The 17,704-nt window shown below is 35.3% G+C and overlaps 1 protein-coding gene across 2 annotated transcripts in view; it reads right to left on the bottom strand.

Moving 5' to 3' along the window:
* Positions 1-12,685: 12,685 nt before the first annotated feature.
* The window catches only part of LOC105035129 (protein CTR9 homolog), a 59,001-nt gene continuing 53,982 nt past the window's right edge, over positions 12,686-17,704 (bottom strand). Inside the window, exons 23-24 of one of the 2 annotated variants that reach the window (XM_073245417.1) lie at positions 16,310-16,603; positions 12,686-13,120 (exon numbers count right to left, since the gene is read on the bottom strand). In XM_073245417.1, the coding sequence (XP_073101518.1) occupies positions 12,929-13,120; positions 16,310-16,603 (486 nt within the window). In that variant the 3' untranslated portion in view covers positions 12,686-12,928. Of the gene's footprint in view, positions 13,121-13,265; positions 13,408-16,309; positions 16,604-17,704 lie in introns of those variants that run through there. The other variant, XM_073245418.1, reaches the window with a different exon arrangement.

Below are 17,704 nucleotides of genomic sequence, written 5' to 3'. Positions count from 1 at the left end.
ATGGACTCTGACTGGAGTCCAGAGTATCAAATTCAAGCTATCTTCTTCAATGTTGCTGGAAAGGTGAGGAAAAGGAGGGTGTTCGAGGCTTCTTAGGGCATCATGAGGGCCCTATAGCCCTCCAGATGATCCAATGGATCAATCAAACCATCGTATGGCTCTACCAATAACATCTTGAACTGATGTGGGATTGGTTCTTGGAGAATGGAGTGGGAGAAGGGCGGCAGAGTAGTAAATCCAATGTCGTCATTCCTCTAGCTGCCCACCTGGATGTCGTTCAAGCGGCATTCGATCTCAAGGACTTTCGACTCAAGATCATTCTTCCGATGAGATCTTTCAAGGCATGGGAAGTAGCCCGAAGTAGAGTCTTTGCTGGAAGTGGTAGAGGAACATTGATGTCATCTACCGTGGCCAGACCCATGATAAGATGGTGACCATCGATCGACCGAGGTGGATTGGTAGGTTCTTTGAGGGGGCTCTCCATGGCTGGGCATTGATCCTGATGGCTATGCCCAGATGGCACAGCCCGAGGAGCAAGCTGAGGCAATTGCTGCTACCGCATAGTCTGCTGCCCCATGGTCTGCTGCAGGTGCTAGACGACATTGGTCAATGCCTAGACTTGATGGACTAGATCGTCGAACTGCTATAGGTTTGCTGTCATAGGTGGCTGCACAAGCCTGTTCGGAGCGGATGGTTGGGTGGCTCCACCTTGACTTCGTTGGGTGGACTATCAGTAAGAAGTGGTAGAATAGCTATGCCTTGCCATTCTCTCTCTTTAATTGGATTGCTGGATCCTTCCTTTAGCACCAAATTGTTGCTATAAGACTCTGATCGAAGCTGATGTGGTCAAGAATGAATGCCGATCCAAAAATCGAGATGCCAAGAGAGACCTACAAAATAGGTCCACACACTTTAGGGATTCTCCGATGGAGGATCTGTTGGAAATTATGTCCTAAAATCAATCATCAGTCTGTTGATGGTTGAGCTTATTATTATAATTGTATATGAATTATTGAATTAATAAATATTATATAGTTTTCTCATTACTGTGTACATCTTATTTTGAACTCCTATTATGTGATGAAGTCCTTAGAACTATTTGATTCGATATAGGAGGATATATCGTTTAGTCTTTAAACCTTAAGTTCACGATCAAATGATATACTATTATTAAGATGATAGCTATATCAAGTATAGGTCATTGTGTGCCATGTACATTGGTTGTCTTCTTAACCAAGGAGTGTGGAGACACTGATATGGCATGCAAATGAGATGTAGGAGTATATCTCACTGAACGTGACCAACTGTTGAGTACTCTACTGTCAAGAGTAGCTCATGAAGGATATGGGTATAAGTGTCCCTCCGATCTGAGATCACCACGGTGACTTGCAAGTAACTTATTATGCTTTGGTGCTGAACTATTTGAATTTTTAATTCAGTGATGAAAGATTTTTGGATACAGTCAAGTACTTGAGAAGTCAGTGTGCGAGTCAAAATGGAATTGACCCCTCCGAATAAGTAGGAGTTAATATATCAGTGTGTTTCAATTTAGTAAAACCTCAATCGGGGTAATCCATGTGATGGATTTTAAAAATTAAAATATAATATGGATGATCATATCAAAGTTGACAGTTAAATTTTAGGTCACTTTGAACATTTGGATCAAAGGAATGAATTATACGGTAACCATATGCCAATAGGTTCTTGAATGATGCTTCACAATCTTTCAATCTATCTAGACATCGGGTATCATTGCTAGATGGTCACTTTAATTGGTATAGAAAGATTGTTCCTATACTATCAGCTTAAGTTTGAATCTATGGGGTCATATTCAAAAGAAGTTTCTGACTGATCATATGGCTAATCGACGATTAAGAATCGTTCTAGGATAAAACAGTCAATTCGATTGATAATTAACCCTGTGCAAAAATTATAATAAATCAATTTGCTAATTATTGATGAATTGTAAGAGAATTGATTAGTAATTAGATTACTAATTAGCTTAATTTAATTGAGTATTAAGGTTTGAATCAAATCTAATTGAATTAAATTTAATTTGATTTGATCCAATTAGCTTATGAGATGACCTAATCGCTAAAGATGTTCAATTCCTGATTTGATCAGAATTTGAGCTCAATTAATTTTTTATTTGATTAAAATTTAATTGAAGCTATTTACTATCTAATTAGATTAGATTTAGTGATCTAATTGGGTCTAACTTAATTTGATTGGGTTAAGAATCCAATTAGATGAGAAAATAATTCGAATTCAAATCTCTTGCACCTCCTTTCTCTGCGTCCTCTTATTCTTCACATGAGAAAAATTTTTTATATAAATTTTTCTCATACCCAAAAGCTTTTTCATATCCACATCTAATTCTTTTTGAATTAAAAATTAGTTAGTTTAAATTTGAGTTCAAATAAGTTTGAATTTGAATGAAAATCTAGAGTCCAAATTGAGTTGGACTCTTCTCTTCACGCCATCACCTTTTTTCATGCATAAAGTATTTTTGCATGAGATATTTTATACCAATCTGATATTAGTTGACCCCTCTCTAAGTTTATAAGATAAGGATAAAGTTTAGTTTAAAATTTAATTCAAATTTGATTTGACTTGGTGATAAGAATCAACCAAGATTTGAAATTGAATCGAAACTACCTTTTCCTTATCCTTATCTTCCATGGGATGCCATCCTTAAGAAGGGATCAGTTTTGTACAAGATTAGAAGTGATTTTTAGTGTGAGAAACTTGAGAGTTAGGGCATAAAAGGTTGAGAGTGAGTTGGGCTTCTGTGCATGAGAAACAGAGGAAGTGTTCTTCCTCTCGGGCGTGAGGTGTGGATTCTAGGGTTTCAACTCTAGATTTTGTGAGAAGAAAAATATAAGAGTGAGTCTTGTCCAATCTTTCATATTGCCACCTCCTCATAAAGCTTCATCTTCTGATCCAAAAGAGTTTGAAATATCTGAAGAAAGAAGCTTGGATCAGCCATCCAGAGCCTTCGATGAGAGCTAGCACTCCTACAAGGAAGATCTGATCAGAACTTCGAGTAGATGATCTATAGAGGTCGGATGACCTATGTGGCTGCTCGACATCAAAAAGAGCTTCATACCATGTCTAGCAGCAGTGGAGATCATCGACCTATAGAAAGATGATGAGTTCTGAACTCAACTGATGTGATCTAAAAGTTAGATCAGATTCAGAGTATCTATGTGATCAATGTAGTTTTTTATTTTATATCAAATTTTATATATAAATTTTTTATATCATAGATCTTTAATTGATAGTTTAGATCTGATCCAATGCATGTTTAGAAGATTAAAGTGTTTAATCTTTTACTTTTCACCGTAAAATTTTGAAAATACATACTTTGAACTATTTGTTTTCCCTACAGGACCCTCCGATGTCTAAATCAGTCAAGCTTGAGAATAGTAAAATAAGAGAGGAAAGGGAGAGAGTGTGGAGGGTGTTCTTTTTGTAGAGTAGATCTTACCCTCAGGGTCCCTTTATTATCTCTTTATATAAAGGTTGAGTCATAGGCCACTATGTCTGAACCAATAGATCATTAGGATAGGTTGCGATCTGTCAGGCCATTAGGATAAGGAGTCTGCCTACTAACCCATAAATTAGAAGTTGTTAATCATAGGTGGTGGCCACATTCTAATAGTTTGGTAGGAGATTTCAATTGATTGACTATGTGTCTGAATAGGTCAGTGGCCTGAGGTTGACACACAATCAAGGCCTCATCATGGATGTACCCATATTGGTGCAGGTTGCGGAACCTCATTACACATGGTCGGAAAGATCCAGACCTTAGGGGTAGTAGGTGCTTGAGCCAAGGGTCAGACATAGGTCGATGAAGTCATTTTGACTTGACTCTCCTTGGCAGTCTTGATGAATTGTCGGCTTGAGTCATCGGTGCAAGTCTGACCATTGGACCAATGGTGGCACACTGATGTCCTTAATGTATGGTTGAGGATGATGTTCAAGGAACAAGTCTGATGAAGTCTGCTTATCAGCATGTCCAAATGTCATTCATCATTGGAGTTTACCTCGATACCTCAACCAATCCAAAGAGGATGTCTAAGGATGAGTCCTAAGGATAATGGTTGAGGTAGTATCACCCTCTAACAAAAAAAATTATTTTTCATAAAATAAGGATCAAGCATATATATTATGAAACTCATGATTTATCATAAAATAATGATCCTATGAATATTTTAATATGAATGACTTGTTTATAAGATATGAACTTTATATTTATAAAATTTATATTTTGTTATGAAAAGAATAATATCATGATTGTTTTACTATCAAAAAATATTTATGGTCCATGAGCTCTATAAATTATCTAGTATCTTATTTATATATGATTTAAGAAAATATGATTTGATGAAATATGATTTAAGAATATTTATTTTAATAAATATAGCAAAAGATTCTTAGATAGCTATCTATGGCCTCAAAAAGTGAGAAAAGATCGACATCCGAAGTTAGCATCTGTTTGACCCTATCAGTAGATAATAGTAGTTGGTACATGATCTTGCTAATGGATAATAATAGTTGGTATATGATCTTGTCAATAGATAATAGTAGTTGGTACACAATCCTACCAATAGATAATAGTAGTTGGTATTTTATCGATTATGGTCCTATCATGGATATAATAGTGACTTTAGCATTTAGTTTGAAAAAATTATTAAAAATTATGATATAACAAAATGATAGATGATTTATGATTTTTTTAATAAAGTTAACATGATTTATGAATTTATTTATATTGTATATTGAAAACTATGTTTACGTAAATGGCATAATTTATGCATACGCAAGAGCATGATTGATTTATTATATACTATTATTATGAAAGTTTTATCTTCTAATAATAATCATCTTCTCTAAAAGATTTATTGATACATGTATAAACTTATGCTTGATCCAGTAAGATAGTGTAAGTTTACTTACTGAGCTGGTGGAGCTCATATCTTTTTATTTATCTTTTTTTTATAAAAGAATAGGATAAAAATGATGGATGATCCAAGTTTGGGAGTCTATGCTAACAAGCTTAAAAATTATTGGATAATTATGGATTTATAGTTAATTACTTTTATAAATTTTGAGATATAGATTTTGATATTTAATATTGGATTTAGATGCTCTGGACCAATTTTGATTTATTTACTTGATGAATGATAGAATTGAATCTTGTATTATATTTTGTTTGTGATGGATTTTAGCTGATTATGATCAATAGACTTTGTGTTATTGAGGACAATACCCGTCGGTAGCATGGCCATGTTATATCCTAGATTTAGGGTGTGACATCATGTTAGCCTCTTGATTATCAACAAATGAGATGTGGAGAGCATTATTTACACCTCATCTTAATAGCCTAGCTGATAGTTGTGAGTAAGCACCATGTAAACAAGATTAGGGGGAGTCAGAGTAGGTGAAAGTCACATGACACATGCTAATTTTAATAAGGTTCAGCCATGGTAAATCCAACTAAGTGTGTAGAGGCACAAGCCGAAGAGATAGAGTTCAACCATGATATTGACCATTATGAGTAGGCCAAAAGAACCAAACTCAACTGGCCAACTATGACACATGGGAATGAATCACATGCTGAAGGATATCAATTTTAGTTGGATCGTGATCTAGCTAGTGGTTATGCCATACATGGCATCCTAGAAGTGAACCTCCAATACCGCTGAAGATCAAGGCAACATGGATAGTTAAATGAATCAACAATTGTATTATAAATATTGTTATGTATATAAATAAGTGAACTATTATTTACATCCCATCTCAACAACCTAGTTGGAGCATAAGTGCCACATGGATAGAGTAAGATAAATAGAAATCATTTGACCCTTTCTATGCTAGAAAGGATCCAACCATACAAAGTCTTATCTACAATAGTATAGACTGAAGAGGTAAAATTCGGTCATGGTGCTAATGAGCATTTAGATAGATTGATCACTATACAAAGCATATGAAGTCAAATGGCTAGTAGGAGTAGGCTAAGGTGCATAAATCTATCTCCAAGACATTTTCAAAGTGTAGATGACCAAAGCAAAGAAAGATAGCCAATGTAAGACATTTGAATAGGCTAAGAGCAAAAAGATATGATCATCAATTAGATAATTGAAGAGCAACAATGCTGATGAACATGCATAGTAGAGGATAACTAGAGTCAATACGAGAACTGCTATGATGGAGGCTAAACATTGAAGCAACCATCAAAGCATGAAATTATTATTCTGTAAGTGAAAATTGTATTTTATATGGACCCTTTGATAATGGATCCAATGCATTTTATCTTATCTTAATTTGCCATAATTTCTCCTATAGAAATTAAGTGATTTAGCTTTACTGTCGTAGCCCAATGCTATACCCCATAATAGCTCAGTACTATACATCTCTATTGTAGCCTAGTACTACACCCATGGCATTTTGAATAGTCCCATCTAGTTTGGGCCATATAGAGATGCAAATGGGTCGAATCGGACTGGATCATGAGTAACCCCAATTCGATCCGATTCATTGATTGGATCTTGATATTGGATCCAGATCCAACCCAATATCAGATCGGATCCATGATCAAATTTTTTGATCCAACAGGTCATTTGGATCAGATCGGATCCATGCATAATCTGACTCTAATCCATGAAATACAGGTCCAATTCGAGTCTGAATTGGGTTTGGGTTAGACCATGGGCCAAATTAACCAATAAGCATCAACTATAGCTGTTCAATCAATTTCTATGATTGGAGTTGAAGTTGATCTTACAAGTTTACTATCCAATAATACTCACAACACAATTTTTGAAGCGATCATCAACATGTGACAATTACATCCCAGGAAACTGCCAAGATATACCTCATGTACATATGGAAGCCGGTCGTGGATACAACTAGAAGTGAAATATTTATTTCTTACTAATCCTCTAAATTTTTTAAGTTGGAAAGGTTATATAAGTTTGATGTGAAGGATTTCTTATAGAGGTGGAAAGAAAAAAAGATAATGTTTGTTGAGGACTCCATCAGCTTGAACTAATGGGTGCCACTCAATTGTTGATGTGGAAAGGAAAGAAGATAATATTGTGTAGTAATTTATGCCTAGCCCATGCTAGCATATAATAGGTTTGGGTCATATAATGGGTTATGTCAAATTGGATCATTGAGTATAAGATCCATATAAACCCAAAAATTCAAGTGGGTCGAGTCGAGTTGGATCCAAATTCAGTAAATCCAGACTCGATCCAAAAAATAGAATGGATCCAATTTTAGAATCTGATCTGAATCCATGAGTCCTTTTAAATAGTTCAGATTGGATCTTCGTGGGTCGGGTCAGGTTGAGTCATGAGTCAACCCGACCCATTTGTAGCCTTAAGGCCATACTAAACTTAACCGCTTGGAAATTGGGATAATTCACCAACTTCAAAATCCAAAAAATTTCCCCAAATAAATATTGATTTCAAAAAGAAAATACAAAATCTAAGCCATTTTGAAAATATTCGCACTCTCACTATCTCTATTTCTTTGTTTTATTTTTTTGGGCCAAAAATGGGCAAAAAATTAAAAAAAGAGGTCATACCAAAATTTTTTATTTTGGCTTGATTTCATGATATGTTGAAGATTTATGGATGATTTACGTAATGAGACTAAAATCTTCAATTATTATAAATCTATATTTTTAAATTAAAAATATTTTTTATTAGGATATCTTCAAAAAAATAAAATCTAAAAAATAATTGTAAATTAGAAGCTTATTTAAAGGCATGCTACTCTAGACCTAAATTTAATGTATATTTATTAAAGTTTGGACATAATCATATGCACAATAGTCTAAACATAAATTTAAATAAAACTAAAAAATAAGTAGTCTTTGATGCATGCCCATTGGCTTACAAAAATATATGTAGTATCTATGGTAGGATTCTATATAAATCTAAGGCTAAATTAATTTTTTAAAATTTTTAAATATAAAAAATTATTAAAAATATAATAAATAAAAAAATAAAAAATATTACTATGTATTAGATAACTCACAAATATTTTCTGATGTAGACAATATATTTTTTTAAATTTATAATATTAAAAATTATTTTTAAATTATAAAATTATTAAAAATATATAAATAATATGAAAAATTAGTACTATTTAGAAGATTTTCTGAAGTATAAAATATTTTTGTCATGATAATGAAACTTTACTATTTTTAAATAATCAATGAACTGGCATGCTTGATAAATTTATAAGAATAGATCCATCAAGAAAAAATAAAGATCTAGAGTATAACATTGATTAGGATCATGGGCACATACTCTCAGATCAATAGCACTAAAAGTGCAACTAGTGTAATATAAAGTTCAAAGAAAGAGGAATAGCCATATTAAAGTAGCACCTAGCTAGTAGCTATCCTGATATATCTATGTGCTGGAAATGTCTACAAAAGATTCAACAGCTGATGTAGAAGTATTTCACTAATTTTAGAGTAGCGAAAGATAAGGTTACCAAAAAGAAGGTGGAGTGGACCACCAAGCAGCAAAGCCACATTCCTATCATTACAGCGAGTTAGAGGAGACCTCCGATCTAAATGACAAGAAAGTAGAGATATAGTCTACCATTTAGGCAAGTCTAGCAAACTAATGGTAGTAGGATGAGGTGGCTATGCATAAGGCTTGATTTGGTTCATCATACTATGAGTTGAGCTCTGGTTCTAAGATCAGTGGGGCAAATCCAGAGTTCAGAAAGACCTTCTCAATCAGGGATGTTGTTAATAGAGGTGGTGACCATATTGCATCTATGTTAGAGTCTTTTGACTGTAGGAAAAAGTCCTCTAAAGCATGAGCCACCATCCATGATTTAATTTTACATGCCTTTCCTAATAGAGATTTGAAGCAATTGGAGGTTGACATCATGTTGAAGAAGGATCAGAAGAAGGATATATAGCGATCAAGCTACTAGATCCTAATTCCATTTCAACCACATCCTAGTGAATACAACAGGCAATATATACTATAGGTCTACCATTTCCTCCATACAAGCTACTTGTGTGGGCATCGATCATGTGGGATCGAAAGACATCTATATTGAACTTCTTGACATCATTAAGGAGGAGCTGCAAAAGTGAATTACCTCCAGCAAAGTAATTAGCTCACATATGAACTTATGGTATTATGTGATGGTTAGACCAGTTCTATCAGGAGAAATATTATCAACTTCTTGATATACTATGACATGATAACTTTTTCCAAAGGTCAATTAATGCTTTCGATCGGATGCACAATGTTATTTTATATTCTCATATTGATGGACGAGTGATTTATTATGTAGAAGAGAAAAATATCATATAGGTCATCATTGATAATGGACCACAATATAAGGCCACCATAGAGATCTTAATAGAGTGGTGGCAATATATTTTCTAGATCTTATGCGCTAGATATTATATCGACCTCATATTGAAGGAGATTAGGAAGATTCATAGGGTGCAATAGACAATGGAGATGGCCTAATCCATCACTGATTATTTATAACCATATGTAGGTCCTACCACTAGTGAGGAGATATACACAGTAGAGATCTTAAGACTAGATATGATATGGTTTGCTACTAAATACATTGCACTTGATAGCCTCCTTGAGAGAAAAGCATGCCTGCATCAGATGTTTTGTGAGTACTAAGTAGCAAAAGAGTAGATTTATGAGGGTCGACACTGAGAAAAATCATGTAGAGAACTTGGTGACGAGATAGATATTCTAGCAGTGGACTAAGATGATCATGGAGACTATCAAGCTGTTATACAAAGTACTTCAGACCATGGACAAGGAGAGGTACCCTTAGATAGGCTTACCATATTTCATAATGGAGAGATAAGAATCAGATCACGGAGGCAAATCTGAAGCATGCCTAGGAGTACATCAACATCATTGAATAGAACTTGTATCTAGCAGGTAAGCAAGAAGTCAAAAACCATTGATAATTTGATTGTTTCTATACTTATACAATTTTACTAAAATAATTAGAACTCTATCTATAGCTTACTACTTGAACCTGAGGTTCCAGTACACTATACCTAAAATCAATATGGATGAGGAGTTTCGAGCTACCCTATGTGATATGATATATAATATTGTGCCTGATCCAAAAATCACGACTTTATGTCTATAAGAGATAAGTTAACTTAAGTGGCATACTTTTATTAACTTAACTCTATCTTCTATCATTAATATATTATAACACGTATTCTTTTTATGAACAAAGTTATTTAAGGAGGGCACTAACAACTTTAGAATCTTGGCAGCTATCATAAATAAGAAAAATATAAATCCAAATGTATTAGATATTAACTATAACTATCACTTGATGTTAGATAATTACTAATATAATACTATCTCATATAATTTTCTTCAATACTTTTGCAGTTGAATAATGAATTTATTTTACTTTATCAGTGAAAAATCTTAAGCAGCTAGCCATCTGGATCCTCTCCAAGATGGTCTTCTTGAATGGCTATGACGATCCACCGTTACCCTCATCTATAACAAGAAGAGAAATCTGTTGACACAAAGGCACCTCTTTAACCTCATATATGTTCACTACAAGAAGCTGAAATACATTCAAAAAGATGTGGAGCTGAATTATATAGATCCAATCCACAATACTTCTTGTCAGGGTGAGGATGATCTTATGATCAGATAACTTGTGGGCCAGCAATAAGAGCCAAAGCTTGATTAGACACAATTGCTTCCATGATAGCCTAGTTTTATAGCCAGTGAGGCTAGGGTAAATGTAGAGCACATCGGCTATATCAGCCATAGCTAAAGATCTTACTTCTGGAGATAAGGAAGATGCAGACTGAAAAATCACAGTTTCCAAAAATCAAGCTAAAGCATCAGCACACCGATTCACTTCTCTAAAGGCATGGGTAACCATGAAGGTGGAGTTGACTGTAAGAGTATGTAATTGGCAACATGAACAATCTTTGCTGACGTTGAACAATCCATTTAATCACTGTAAAGGAATCACCCTCCAACCAAATTCTCCTATAGCCAAGTTGTTGAGTGGCAACGAGCAAACCTTTCCAAGCAACCGGAAGCTCCTTTTGCAAGACCGAAGTAGTCTAAGATTTGAAAGAACCAGCATATAGCACGATGTCATGGTGATCACAAATAATGAATCCCAGCCACACTCCCTCTCCAGACAAAGTGTGGGTACCCAATAGACTAGCCTTAATGGTAGGTTAGGAGAGCTCATAAAGCTGCCGATACCTCAGAGCTGCGAACCAACAGCTCCAGCAGATTCCCATGTTAAGTAATAGAACTCTTCAGCAAGACGATAAGCAAAGAGAATGTTTTAGAAGGATTGCACTGTTTCCTCTGAAATAGCTGTTCATTTCTTTAATTCCAGATGGTCCAAGCAAGATACCAGATCAACACCTTATGGAACTCACTCGTCCTGTGATGTGAACAAAATTCAATAATGCTTTGTAAACCATCAAAGGAAGGAATCAATGGAATCCTTACCTTCAATATTGTCCAAAATTCAGCCGCATGAGAACAGTAAACATAAAGAGTGCCGAACATCCTCAATGCCTTCGTTGCACAGATCACATATTGGATTGTAATGATGAAGACGACCCCTGTTCAGTAGATCTTTGCAAGTAAGCCAAGCCCAACACATATTCCACCAGAATGCTCTAGACCCCATTTTCAGCTTCCAAACACAGACCGCATTAACTATAGCCTCAGAATCATCTTGCTGTATATTCTGATACAGAGTAATGCAGTTAAGAAAACCACGGTTCACAGAGTTAATAACATTTTTCGTTTTCCCATTCTAGCTCACACCAGGATCGTTGTCCTCTTCCCATGGAGAGAGAGCGTGCAAATGCTTCTTTTTAATATAAGAAAAGAAAACAAGCATAATATTAAAATACATCCGCTACATTAGTGTACCCTGAAAGAAACATCCTAGGGAAACATCAACCAATGACCTCTCGCTCTGCATAACTTGCTGAGAATTAGAATCGATATGTTGAGCTTATCATCAGCAGAGATAGCGCCTATGCAGGGCAGGAGACCTTCTGCTTGAACATATCAGCGGCAATTCTCCTGTGCCCAAAGATCATCCAATCATCATTCTGCATAGCGCTGAACTTCTGTTTAACTTGATGATTTCAGAAAAAAATTACACGCATATGCTCGTTAAATATCCAAACCTTCTATCATTGTTCACCACATATCATCCAAAACATGGTTGAATAAGATATGTATCCAGCAAGATATCATAATCAATACTTGACTCGCTGAAGATAGAAGTTTTAATCACAGATAACACAAATATCAGACAACCAAAAAAACAGAAAAAGAATCCGAATTCCTATGAATAATTTGCGTTATAGAGGATTTTGCTACAGGATGAGAAGCTCCAAGATGACACTAGCATATTGTTGATGAACACCAGCATGGCATGATAAGAAAAACAAGATATCTGGCTGCATCAAAGGATGACAACAGAAAGTTTTTGGTCATAAACTGCTACAAGAACTGATCTGCTCGAGTCTTTCACTTTTTCTTAACAAATTTTGTGGTGAGCACGGTAATTACCAGACCTATAACCCAAAAAAAGCCTTCTGGAATGTGCAGATACAGCCACAAAATTGCCAACACAGAAAATATGCTAAAACTGACTGATGGAATCCCAGTAAGTAGCTTGGTGCCATAGTGGAGTACATAGCTTTTCCCCTTGTTTTAAAACATCCACAACAGAAACTAGGATGGGATTCAACTTTTTTACATAATTTATCAGAAAATCTGTTCCTAGTTCGAAGATTTTTCAATCTCTATACAAAATTGATTTCAAAAGCAACATTTTATCCATCAGTGCTTGCAATCTTGTCACAAGTTTTACAGTCCAATGCTTACTCATCATCTTCCTCCTCATCAACAGCATTGCGTCTCACCTTGTTTCCTCTCATTTCCTCATCACTTTCAGCTGAATTCTCTTTATATCCACTTGGGCTGGACTCAGGAAGTTTGTCTAGTGGCACGTCATCATCATCTGATTCTGACCAGGCCCGTCTCTTGCGATTTATTGTTGATGATGGTTCACCCTGAACAAACCAGTAAGAAAACACAAGAATTTGTGAGCTGTTACACTAAGATCAAACAAAGCCATTGTGTCAAGCTAGCTGATGTATAGCTTGATGATGGAGAAGAAATTAACCAACTTTGGATTTTGAAGTAGTTCTGGATCTTCTACTAGAAAATTTCTGAAGTTGGTTGTAGAGTCGTACATTTAGTAGGGCTGGCTTGCAAAGGTCGTATGTTAGGTATAGGAAAATCTATAGGTCATTGGTATTTGATTTTGAGTAGATTTAGATGTCCTTCCATAAACATCCTGCAGCAAATCAGATATTGCAGTTTTAGGGAAGACATTGGACCTTATTAAGAGTTCTAAGTTACAGATAATAAAGATCGTTTAAGAGCTATAAAAGGGCCTGATGCCAGGTCACTTCAATTTTTTGAGGATGAAAAGATTTGTATTAGTCAGCTTTAGCTTGTCTCTCCCCTCGCCCCCACCCTCCTAAAAATAAAATTTTAAATTATATTATACAAATTAGAAAAATGATAGAGTTTGTGTGAAAAGTATTATTGTGTAGAATGGATTGTATAAGGCTAAATATGTAGATACTACCTACTACCTACTATCACCACTACCTCCTGAATATATGGCGCTAATTTTGAAATAAGACTGAGTGACACATGGTTCATGAACTAATAGGCTAACAATATTATTAAATTTGTATTCTAAATTTTAGCAGCCACACATCAATGATCTGAAAGAATGATCTAAGAGCTGGTATTTCTTTTATTTTTTCTTGTATTTATTTACTCATATATTTTTGATATGATCAGCTTTTTTCTCATTTGTTTGCTGCCAGTACATTTTAACTTTTTCCTTATTTGTCTAACTAATGTCACAGATTTTTGGTAATGATCATATCCATCTAGAAAAGGAAATCTTCGAATCAGGATATTTTCCTTATTTGTTCACATTAGAATTGAAATTGTTTCTTTATTTGTTTCCAACTGAGATATTTTTAATCTTCTATTTATTTAATGTCAGGATTTCCTTTTTTTTTTTTTCTCCTGCTACTTTACTACTGGGATTATCTAGGTATTCTGAGAAAATAAACATACATTTTCCATACATCAGAAAAAAAATAACAATATCTGGAGGGAATGTTCTCCAATTTCAAAATTGTCATTTTTTATAACAGTACAAGCATCCCCATTTACAGCTTTCTAAACCCCAACTTCCTCTTAGTTTCCAAATAACTGTAATTTTTGCAATATGAACTTCTGTTATAAAACCACAATGAAGCACCAGCAATTGGCAGGCTATACTTAGAAACTTGTTCCCAGGACTCATACCTCCTCTAAAGCTTCACTAAACTAAATTCCATGCACACTTATAGCTTTCGTGATTGTAAAAAACGTAACTTTTCCACCCTCTTTTCTATGACATGATAAAATGTTGATTTTTCATCCAAACCACATTTTTCTTAACCTTTAGGCCCATCTATCAAAAATTAAGCTATTGTCAGGTGGTGTTGATCAAATTTAGTATGAGATAAAGGATCCAACATTCTTCTTCGATCCTTTTCCTTGATCTTTCTATTCAGTCATTTGTCTCCTTATCTTTTCATAATGTTATCAAATAACAAGCTAAGATTCCAGTTGAAGTTTTCATCAACATGTCAAATTGACAAACTTAGGGCAGCTGCATGATGATATGACATCTCTCAAGAATGATTTGGCATCAATTGTAGAAGCATTTGCAAGCAATCACTAACTAGGAACTGGACAATCCATTGATGTACACAACAATCCATCCGACAAGAATACTACAACTGAAGATTTGCCCATTGAAGATCTGCCAACAGATATTCTTCACATGATGAATCCATCATTGATGATTAGACATGTACAAGGCCCAAGATTGAGGATTTATTATGAAAAGATTTCACCATTGAAAATCTTCCAAGAACCCTATAGTTGAGAATCTGACGAACTCATTCCTTAATGATTAGAACAACAAAGATTCACGTGAGCATGCATCAAAATATTTGGTCACTTTAAAGTCAACAATCATAATAATGCTTAGGTTCAAAGATCAATTTTCTCTAGAGTTGAAAAATCCTATGATTAGAGTCATCCAACAATCAATGGAGTGGCACATGACTATAGAATTAAGACTTGCTATAACTATCCAATCTGTCAATTGATCGTAAGTCCTATATTGGTCTCGATCTACAAATTTTGAAGAACCAATTGAGAAGAATGAGAACAAAACTAATCCAAATGATCTCGAACAACATACACATTGCTAAAGCGAATAGAGAAGTAACTTTATTACTTCAGATATGATTGAGATATTTTTGAATTTCATGAAACTTTTATTCAGATATTTTCTTATTGTTAGTCAGAGTCTTATATTAAGTAGGATTGATGGATAAAGGCTCTATTTTAGGTTACTATTGGCTTCTGAAAGTCTTTAAGCTATTAGGATTCAGTATTGAGAAATTTCAGCTCTCTTTCTAATATAAATTTCTAGGACAATTCGTATTTATCATTTTATGATAAAATTTGACCATATGGATGGAGATTGATTGCTTGATTATTAAGAGCCCTCGATTGCTTTTAAACAAGTCATAAAAGGGGAATAAAAGGCCAGCAGCAGGATGCACTGTATGTACCACATAGTTTATTTTGAGAATAAAAGGATTTCAGTTGGCCAGTTCCCCCTACCCCTCTCCACCGATTATATTTTATCATCTCTGTTTTCACCATCTTAAACCTTTATTTTTTCTCTAAGTGGTTTGCATCAGTGTAATTCTGCGACTCGGTGTCTCTTGCAAGACCACTATGACCAGACCACCACTGACTTACCTTTAAAAAATTGCTGTTATTAATCCTACATCCTCTAAAAGCCTAAGATATAATTCTTTTGACCCTCAAAATTATATTATCATGGAATAACATTTCTTTCTAGCCTGTTTCTGTAACAAAAGCAAGGTCATTTCTTGGAATGAACTCTTGTTTTCCTAACCATTTAGGTCCATCTATTCATACGCCACATCCAAGTGTCCTGGATCCCATGATCACAGATTTTCCCAGTGCATTATGCTGTGTGTGGAAGTTAGTTAAAAAGACAATTGTATTTGAAATGAAGACAGCATCAATAGAGTCAAATAGAAACTAGCAAGAGGAGATCTTTGTCCCACAAGTGTTCTTACCATGTCATCTTCAGCATCAGAATCTTCAAGACCAGCAGCAAGAAGATGATCCTGCGCCTTTTCTGCTGCATCTTCATGATCATTCATGCTTGCATCTTCATCCACTTCTTCAGGCTCATCGTCCATGTCAGCTTCTTCCTCTTCATATTGTGCCTTGGTCTTCTTATCCTTCTTTCTCCTTTTAGTGCCTTTCCTCCTCCTCCTCTCACCATGTCCACCCTCTTCATCTTGTTCACCATGGGATCTCTCTTTCCGCTTATTGCTAGCAATGTTGCTGGAGTTCTTCCATTGCTCCTGATGTAGAAAAAACCAAATCAATAAACAATTTATTTACAGAGTTTATCACATAGTTGTATAAAATTTAAGCACTTAAAATAGAAGCATGCATGACTCAATCATTCGGAGACCTAAAACAAATTGAATGACAACTCAGAGACTTGTTAATCATATTCCAAAGTCTTTCAAAACTAAGAAACTAAATTGTATTGTTTTGACAAAAAATGGGGCAAAACATAATTTAGATACATTATATCCATGCTAAGATCTCACTATTTCTCAATTTATTTAAATGTCAATAAGTATTTTGTCTAGATCAAAAAATGAGATATTATAGGAGTTCAGAGGATTGGAAAGTATTGCAGCATTATATTCCAAAGGATATGGAAGTGTTAACATGCCAGATAAACTTGCCAAAGATCCCTCACAGACCAACACTTGCACCTACTAAAAACTCAAAACCAACTACAAATTTCCAGTCAGCAACAAGGAGCTATCATGAAACCTATGCAAGAATAAATAGGTCCTCTACATAGCAAACTACCCTACCATTTGAGTCTATACCAAGGATGGCCAAACCATCTTGTACCACCCAATTCACGGCATACTGACCCAAATAGGCCAGTTGCCATTCCCATTTGATTTGGGCCTCGAAATGGGCCAAATTGGCTCGAACTAAGTGGAATCATGCAAATAAGGTTGGTTTGGGCTTTATATATCCCTCCACAACTCTGCTCGACCTTTGGTTGCCTCCTAATGTGGAATCACAACTCGCTTGCCTCTCTCATGCTAGGGTTAGGGTTTCATCATTGTTGCACCTCCAATGATGACAATGATGAGGATAGCGAACCAATACACATCCCTCTATCTCTCTCTCGCACTCCCTTCTCTCTGCTTTATCGCTAGCCAACGATGATAACCCTCTACTCTCTTGCTTGCTCATCTCCCTCTCCTCTCTCTCATCTCTCCGTTAAAGGAAGCTCTCCACTATATTATGCCCACCTCTCTCTTTCCCCCCTCTCCTTTCAGGGAAGCCCTCAGCTCTCTCGCTCGCTCACCTCTCTCCTCTCTCCCCCCTCTCCATCAATATGCCTCAGACTAGTACCATACATAACACTA

The sequence above is a fragment of the Elaeis guineensis genome, chromosome 11, assembly GCF_000442705.2.
Source record: "Elaeis guineensis isolate ETL-2024a chromosome 11, EG11, whole genome shotgun sequence".
Classification (NCBI taxonomy): domain Eukaryota; kingdom Viridiplantae; phylum Streptophyta; class Magnoliopsida; order Arecales; family Arecaceae; genus Elaeis; species Elaeis guineensis.
The sequence above is the reverse complement of the archived record's forward strand: the minus strand, read 5'-3'. Positions and strand labels throughout refer to the sequence as shown.